The sequence below is a fragment of the Miniopterus schreibersii genome (assembly GCF_964146895.1).
Source record: "Miniopterus schreibersii genome assembly, chromosome: 7".
Classification (NCBI taxonomy): Eukaryota; Metazoa; Chordata; class Mammalia; order Chiroptera; family Miniopteridae; genus Miniopterus; species Miniopterus schreibersii.
Genome location: NC_138108.1, coordinates 67,109,505 through 67,118,438, shown reverse-complemented (window position 1 = coordinate 67,118,438; position 8,934 = coordinate 67,109,505). Strand labels below are relative to the sequence as shown.

The following is an 8,934-nucleotide window of genomic DNA, read 5'->3' as shown; positions in this document are numbered from 1 at the left end:
TCTTATGACCCAGAAATTCTACTTCTGGGAATATATCTGAAGAAACCTGAAACACTAGTATGAAAGAATATATGCACTCCTACATTCATTGCTGTGTTATTTACAATAGCCAAGATTTGGAAGCAGCCCAAGTGCCTACCTAGAGATGATTAGATAAAAAAGCTGTGGTACATTTATGCCATGGAATACTAATCGGCAATAAAGAAGAAAGAAATTTTACCTTTTGGACCTGGAGAGTATTATGCTAAATGAAATGAGCCAGTCAGAGAAAGACAAATAGCACATAATTTCTTTCACTTAGATGTGGAATTTCAAGAACAAAATATACTAGTAAACAAAATAGAAACAGACTCAGAGAACAGACTGACAGCTGTCAGAGGGGAAGGGGATTGATGGCCTGGGTGAAAAAGTTGAAAGAATTAAGCAAAAAAATAAAAAAATAAATAAATCAGTGACAGAGAACAGTATGGTGATTACCAGAGGAAAAAGATGGGGTGTGGGAAGGTAGAAGAGGGTAAAGGGGGATAAATGGTGATGGCAGGAGACTTGACTTTGGGTGGTGAACACACAATACAATATACAGGTGATGTATTATAGAACTGTACCCTTAAAAACTGTATAATTTTATTAACCAATGTCATCCCAATAAATTCAATAAAAATTTTAAAAAACAGAAATTGAGATTAATTGGTTACCCTTCTTTTAAAAACAAATAGAAAAATATAACAAAATTAGGGGATAATCATAATAGAATAAAGCCCTACTAGATTTAATTGTAAAAAAATAAACACTTTTAAGCCTTAAAAATATTTAAGAACAAATGTAAAGCCTATGTTAAACCCTACATTTTTCTTTTTAAAAAAGAAAAATAGCACAGTAAGTGAAAAAAAGAGAGAATCTTAAGTAGGGTAGAAGCAATGAAAATGGGGAGAAAAATCCTTAATGAGACTTCCACTAAGAGCAGACTGTTGGTGAAGATTTGACAAGAGAAGCAGGTGATGAATTTGGAAGATTGGGTTTCAGTTAAAGGTAGAAACTTTTGAAGGTCAACGATATTTCATCTCAGCAGAACAGCACACACTAGACCCTTACTAAATATTTATTTATCAGGTGAATACATGAATGAATGATTTGGATTGAGTTCTAAAGAGAAGAGTGGAAGATGGTAATAGAAAAACAAAAACTTGAGAGTCAGTTTGAGGCAGTTCGGGCTGGTTGGATAGAGATGGGAGTTAAGCAGGTATGTATGGAGGCCTGGGAGTGAGATTGGGAGTTGGCCAATTAGGGTTCATGGGCCAAATCCAGCCCAGCACCTGTTTTTGTACAAGCAGCCCATGAGCTAAGAATAACTTTTATATTTTTAAATGATTGAAAAAAATCCAAAGAAGAGTAATATTTCATGACATGAAAATGATATGAAACTCAATTTTCAGTGTCTATAATTAAAACAACTTTTTTGTTGTTTTATTATTGCAGAAGGGAGCAGCCTGCACCTTACAGGAACAGTAATAATGTCCTAAGAACTTTATAAAAATTATCTCTTTAATTTTCACAACTCTATGAGATATAATTCATTGTTCCCATTTCCTGATGAGCAAACTGAAGCTTATGTTTCAGCCAAGGTGACAAAGTTAATTAGTGGCCAAGTCAGGAACTATATGCACATCAATCCACCTTTCCAGATTTCCCATTTTCCCCTAGGATAAATATCATCACTCTGAAAGCAATGAGACCATAAAATGCTTATAAAAGAGGGCTTGGGAGTATGCTGAATACTTAGAGGGCAGTTTTGGAACTGAATCAGAGGAGGGAATGGTTTAGACAGGCACATTTCTAAGAGATGTATATAGATGAATTCATTTAATTCTCACAACTCCTCCATGAATGGTATACTGTTATTAATAATCCTATGTTGGATAAAGGGTAGCTTCCTTTAAGACCACTTCCCAGGTAAAAGGCCCAGCATTTGGGTACTCTAACACTTTGGGTCTTTTTGTCAGAGGTGGTTGGGGTGGTCTCTGGCCAGAGATAGCCTCTGACCACAAAATTCAAACAAGAGACAACACCTAGCAGCAAAAGCAGGTGAGGATGCTGTAGGAAAGAAATACACTCAGATAGAACCTGAGCGGGGAACTCAGCCTGTGGAAACCAAACCAAGTGTCCCAATATTTGGAAATTCACAGGATTTATACCCCTAGGATAGAACCCCCTAGGCAAGGAGCAAGTCTCAAAAAATGATATCTTCACACTATAAGGCTCCTTCACCTGGGTGTTATGCCAATGGTTAGACCACATCTTGGAGGGGCTCTGAATGTTCCCTCCTCATTTAGGGGTCTGCATCTCCACTGTCTATTTCCGGTTTGTCACATCTCACACATACTCCCTCCAAGCCCTAACCAAATGCCTTTCCTGGCTCTTATCTTTCTAACTGCCTACTCTAACATTTTGATGGGTGACACCACTGGATCTCCAAAGGCTCATCCAACCCTAAGCATCTATGAGCCCTGAAAATTTATGGACAGTGGTACTTGGGCAGGCTAAAGAGCCATCTCAGATGGTGGAGAAAGAAAAATTGAATTTATTGAAAGAAAGGGAATGAGGTGCAGGGATGTCCAAAGGAAAGGGCTACACAGCGCTGAGTCAACGGGTGTTGGGTCCATGATGGCAGCAAAAATATGCTTGGGACAGTGAAACCAGGAACATAGAAGCAACAGGGGACCCTCACTAAGAAGTCAGAGAAAGAAGGGGGCCCTGGAGACAGGTTCAGGGGTAATCCAGGATAAGTTGCCAGTTGCCTATTGCTCCCCTGGTTGCAAGTCACCTGGGGTCCCCTGGAGGGAGGAAGGGGGAAGGAGATGGTGCTGGGGGAAGATAAGTTACCTTGGGGATGAGGTTCTTGTTTTCCCAGTTTTGCCCCTTGCTAGGCATCCAGCGCTTCCTGCCCTGGTGAATTTCTTTACCTTAGTTTCTGTACTTGGGTTTCTGTACCTGGCCCATCTAACAATCCCACTTTCAGAAACACTTAGGGAAGGTGTCCAATGGACTCAGCTTCTACCCTGGTGCCCTGCATTCTTACCCTAAGACTTCTCTCTTAATCCCCTCATTCCTCCCATTGGCTTCTGAGACCTTCTAGCTAACAGTTCTCTGGTTCTTCTCTGATGGTTTATTCTAAAGAGACTTCCTAAGTCACGACCAATTAATCAGTATTTGAAGAAATTCAGCAGATGAGTTTAAAGTTCAACTATTGAGGGATATGAAGGCATAAAACTCTCCACAGAATGCAAGAAACTGATGACAATCCTATGTGAAAAAATTCAGCAGCTGTAAATTTCAGAAAGCGCTTTGTAGTTTTGTAGCCTGCGTATTTATTTCTGTGTTTGTCACCTTTGGCCCTGAAAGCAGCCACTTACTTTCCCACTTGGAACTTACTCTTGGGCAGCTGCTGGCAAAACAGGAAGTGATTAGAACATAATGTGTTTTTACAGCTCTCTGAACTTTGGGAGTTTTAAAACACATTTTAGGGGTGGATTTACTGCCTTGCTTTACTAACTTCAATTGTTATAAAACAAGTGTGTAGGGGTTAAAGTATCAGTGCAAAGTCCCACACAAAGACTGATTTAGTAATAAGCATTGCACACCAGCCTTTCCCTTGCCAGTTAAATTCAAAACAGCAAGCTTTTTTTTTTTTTTTTGGCAACAAATTGGTGGGGGTGGGGAGAGAAAAAAGGAACTGGGAAAAGAAGGAGAAGGGAAGTTAAACCTTCCCTCCCTCTCTGCCTTCCTCAGAAAACCAAATATGGCATCTTCCATGAGGAGCTTGTTTTCTGATCACTGCAGATATGTTGAATCTTTTCGGAGGTTTCTCAACAATTCCACGGAACACCAATGCATGCAGGAATTCTTGGACAAGAAGCTGCCAGGCATAATAGCAAGGTAACAAAATAGGACGTTTTGTCAAAAGGACAAGCCTCCCTGTTTTCTTTTCAGCGATGGATGGGTGGAGCCCAGCACTGCAGTCTGGGCGAGGGGGATAGAGCCTGCTAGGGAGCAGCTCCCGCTCCCTCCGCGCTCCCCCCGCGCTCCCCCCTTGTCCCACTGTGCCCCTTTTCCTGTGGCGCTTTACTTAGACATTTGCTTTAAACATTCAAAGGATCCTATTTGTGCAGCACTTCCAGTCGCATGGAGACAAGCATTTAACCATTTGAAGGCACAAATCCATGCTCATTTGGGAAAAGATAGATGCAAATCTTTGAGTTCAGATTTTTTTCAGACCTCCTCTAGATTTTGCATTCAAAAATGCCCCAAATGGAGTCTAATATTCTTTTTATTAGAATCAAATATAAATAATTACCAAATACTGTTTGCCCCTGAGGATTGAGTGGGTGCCTCTTAGTTCTCCTAATATCCATTTAAATTTATTTTTCTTATCCGTTATTATAGTTACCAAGCTAAAAAAAAAATTGTCTTTTCCTTTCAACTTAATATTAGCAATGTGGTCCAAAAGAAAAAGCATTTTCCTATTATCAGTGAAACTCACTAGTTCCTATTCTTCTAGCAGACTGCGTTTTTGGTGATTAATGTGTTCAATTTGTGCCAGAGCTGATAAGCATTATGAGAGTAACAGATTCCACATGCTAAAGACAATCAAATCACCTATCTAGGGGTGGATTGCTGTAACTTACTCTGCTTCAGGAAATAATGATGGAAAACTGGGAAGAACTGACTGGCTGTAGATCCAATCAGAAGCAGCAAAGGAAACTGAATTTTATCTTTTGCTGGCTTTCTCTAATATAGGCCTGAAATTCTTTCACCAAGGTGGTACTTCTGCCTGACCAGAGCAGACACTGCTGGATGTATATGGAATTCTGTTTCCCTTTCTACTTTTTATGGTTTAGTTTTTAAATGTATTTTTTAACTCTTAAAAAATATTTCAGTTTACAGTTGACAATTTAAATGTGACTTCAAAAGTAGAGTATCATATAATTTTAATAATTAAAATGTAACAGAATGATGCAAAAGTCAAAGCAGACAGCAAATACAAACTTCTTATCTAGGAACTAATTATAGTTTACTTTTTTGGGTCTTTTTGTTCATTTCTAAAGTCAAGAGTAATGAGTCAATTTCTGAGTTCTTTTACAGAACTAAATGTCCGTGTTCATGTCTGTAGCTTATATCCAGATACTTGGTTTTCTTTAGGCATCAGTATGGTTTGAAGAGGCACCATGAATGGATGTAACATAATAGATGATGACCTTTCTCTTCAAGGTGTATATAATCCCATTGGAAATATTGAATGTGTAATTTGTAAAAGACTGAAGGACTTTCAGAGGCATATCATTATAGTGGTAATACATAACTAGAAATTGTCTAAATCAAAGTATCATTTATTTAAAAAGTAATTGCTGCTTAGTTGTTTCTAAGTTATATAAGTATGCAAAAAAGCCCTTTTTTTTGGTTAATCCTCACCAAAGGATATTTTTTCCATTGATTTTTTAGAGAGAGTGGACGAGGGGGGGAAGAGAGAGAGAGAGAAACATCGATTGGGTTGCCTCCCACAAGCGCCGACCAGGGCCTTGGATAGAACCCGCAACCCAGGTACGGTGCCCAGGCCTATGCTCTAACCAGTGAACACCACCAGCCAGGCCTAAAAAACTTTTTTGGAAAGTCAAATGGTTCTAAAAACCTTATAACAACAACAACAGCAAAAAAGAAAAGAAAAGAAAAAATACTGGTTCCTTGCCCTACCCACTCCCAACTCTGACTCCCATTCTCCAGGGGCAACCACTTTACACACTATGAAATCTTCTAGTTGTTTCTTATGGAATTTTCTTTCTTAATTCTAAATAACATGTTATTCTTCCCTTTCTTAAGTTTACTGTATTAAAATAGCTAAATAAGCACACACATTTCCTCCTTTATCATGTCAATATGTTTATGTCAAAGTTTTTGGTTAGATAATTTAAGTGTTTATATCATTTTGCTTTTGTATGTAATATTCATATTTGAACAATGCATTATACTACAATCACATTTCTTTTCACATCCAACTTTTTATTTTTCCTAAAGTTAACTATTGTCTTAGTTTTCTATGAACTTATCATTACTTATACCCCAAATAGAAGTATTAATCTCCTCTCAATCTCTCTCAGCAGATCCAGTAATGTTATTTTTTCCCAATGGGAATATCTTTTCTCGAGTTCTCTGTTCTTTTTATCCCAGTCTGTGGTGAATTGCTCTTGGTCTTCTATGCAATTATTGACAAGGGAATTTATTTCACCTTCTATAAATTCTCTTCCCTCTTTGGTATTGGATTCCCTGATTCTGTATCTCATGCCCTTCCTTTCTTGGTTTCCTTGATTTTATTATTTCTTCTTTTTTCCTTCAACTAATCCTTTAACAGCTTCCCAAGAAGGAGTGTACTGGGTGGTAAACTTTTAAGACTGTATTTTTAAAAATGCCTTCACTCTTTGTTCATCTTTGGGTAGATTGACTGGGTCTAAGACTCTATGGTGAAATGATTTTATATAACATTTAAAGGTGTTTTTCCATTGTCTTTTAGGTACTAGATTTACTGTTGAGAAATCAAATACCATTCAAATTGGTCATCTTTGGCTTATGGCCTTTTGTTGTTTTTTGTTTTGTTTTTGTTTTCCCTACTTAGAAGCTTTTAGGATTTTCTATCTAGTATTACAGAATTTTAAGATAATGAGTTGTGATGTGGGTCTTTCTCACCCATTTTTGTTGGTATTGCCTGGGCCACTTCAATTGAAATTCAGATCCTTAAGGGAAACTTTGGTATTTTTTAATCATTCTTCCCATTTCTTTTGCTCTTTCTGGAACTTGTAGTCAGCAAACACTAGACCTCCTGAATTGATTCTCTAATTTCCTTATATTTTCAGTTTTCTATAATTTTATCTTTTAGTCTATTAAATTTTTGCTATTATATTTTTAATTTCCAAAAATGTTATTTTTTATAGCATCCCACTCATCTCTCACACATGTAATACCTTCTTTTATCTATTATAAAATTTTCCGCTGCTCTCTGCATGTTTCTTCTAAGCTCTAGTTTTGTTTTGGTCTCTGTCTTTCATGTTAGGGAAGCTCCCAAAGTACCTGATAAGCCTTGGTTGTCCATCCAATCAAACAAGGAGGCACTCAAATGAGATCAGATCCTCCTTGTATAGGTAAGGGAAGACTTTGTTGAGTGAGTGGCTCACTGTAACAACTGGATGTGGACTCAGCTGTTTGCTAGATTCTCAGATGTCAATATATGTAAGTTTATTCACTAAGATCCCCTATCTGGAGGTGAAGATTGGGGTGGAGAGAGTTACAGTTTATAGCTGTAAATAGTAAAGTTTTGTTGTTGTTATATGTAATGCATATATAAATTTTCAGTGATTAGTTATCATTATAATATATGAAATGGAATAATAGTATCTAACTCACAGAAGAGCTGTGAGGATTCAAAGAGGTAATTCATTTAAAACACTTAGCTGTACCTGGAATAATAATAACTGCTAATACATGTTGTGTGCTTGTCATAAGCAGACACATATCTAAGAGATTTACATGAATCAAATCACTTATTCCTCATAACTCCTCCATGAGTTAGATACCATCATTGCAATCCTATAAGGTAGGTTGTATTATATTATTCTATTTCATAGGTAACAAAAATCCAGAGAAGTTAGTTAACTTGCTCAAGGTGACAAATGCGTAAGCTGGGATTTCAACCTGGGAGCTCTGATCCACAGCCTCACTATGCTATCCGCAGATATGAGCGTTTTAAGAAATTAACCAAGAACATAGACAGGAATGGGTATATTAAGACTCATAATTATGAGCCAGAAGATAATTAGAACTCATCTGTAGGCGTTCCGTTTTCTTCAGAACCTTGCTTCACCTCCATCATCACCCTGTTCTGTGCAGGCTCGTTCACGTTAGTCAAAGAGCAGACTTGTTTATCACCCTAAAGCCCAACAAACAAACATACGTTCAGCTCCTGTCTCCCCTTTAGAGTCATCTGTTTCTTCTCACTCTTTAATCTTATTTCAACCACCTCTCTAGATCTTTTTCCTCTTTATCAAGCTCACTTTTAACCCCACTGCCATCTGACTTCTGCCCTCAACCTACTTTTAAAACTGCTATTATCAGACATATTTAGATTGCCTAATGCAATGGAGATTTTCCTTTTTTCTATTTTTTAGTAGTACGGTCTGCCACCTTTTACACTACGGATGGCTTTCTCCTTCTCTAGTACTCTTGTCATCTCTCTGAGCTTTGCTGTTTTCCTGTCTTTGTGTATGTCCCATAATCCAGTGACTTCTAAAAGTTGTTAGTGCATCATCATCATCCCACTCACTGCTCTTCTATCTGCAATATCCTAGGGTCATTAGAATCTACTCTTCTAGTTTTGACCATTACTTTATGACAATAGTTATCCAGAATACATCATTTATCCTGATATCTCTCACACCCAGATTAAATCTTGCATATCCAAATGTCTGTTAAGTCAGATTTATCAAAACAAAATAACAAAACCAAAAACCAAAAAGAAAAGCCCTGAGAACAGGCAAAAAGCTATCAAGCTATGTTCTCCAGCTTCCTTTCAGGCACGATGCTTCACCAAGTCATCCTAGCTGGAAACTTGGCAGTCACTGTGCACTCACACTTTTTTCTGACCCTTTTACATCAACCTAAAACAAGTCAGAGTATTGTTTTTCCAGGCCATCAATTCCACTCTATTTCTACTCCTAGAGCCATAATGTCAGGCTTTATTATCTCACATTTCACTTGAGAGCAAAGCAGTGTCTTACTCATTTTTATATTCTCAATGCCTAGATTAGGCATGTAATAAATGTTCAGTAAACACCTGTTTGTTTAAAAGAAGTTAGAAAGAAGAAAGGAAAGAAGACAGATATCATAGAGTAGGAG

General features: G+C 37.6%; 1 protein-coding gene across 1 annotated transcript in view; it reads left to right on the top strand.

The window, feature by feature from the left end:
- Positions 1-3,609: 3,609 nt before the first annotated feature.
- Positions 3,610-8,934, top strand: part of HNMT (histamine N-methyltransferase) — a 31,262-nt gene continuing 25,937 nt past the window's right edge. The window contains exon 1 of the mRNA XM_081143538.1: positions 3,610-3,933. Coding sequence (XP_080999664.1) covers positions 3,797-3,933 — 137 coding nt within the window. The 5' untranslated portion in view covers positions 3,610-3,796. The remainder of the gene's footprint in view (positions 3,934-8,934) is intronic.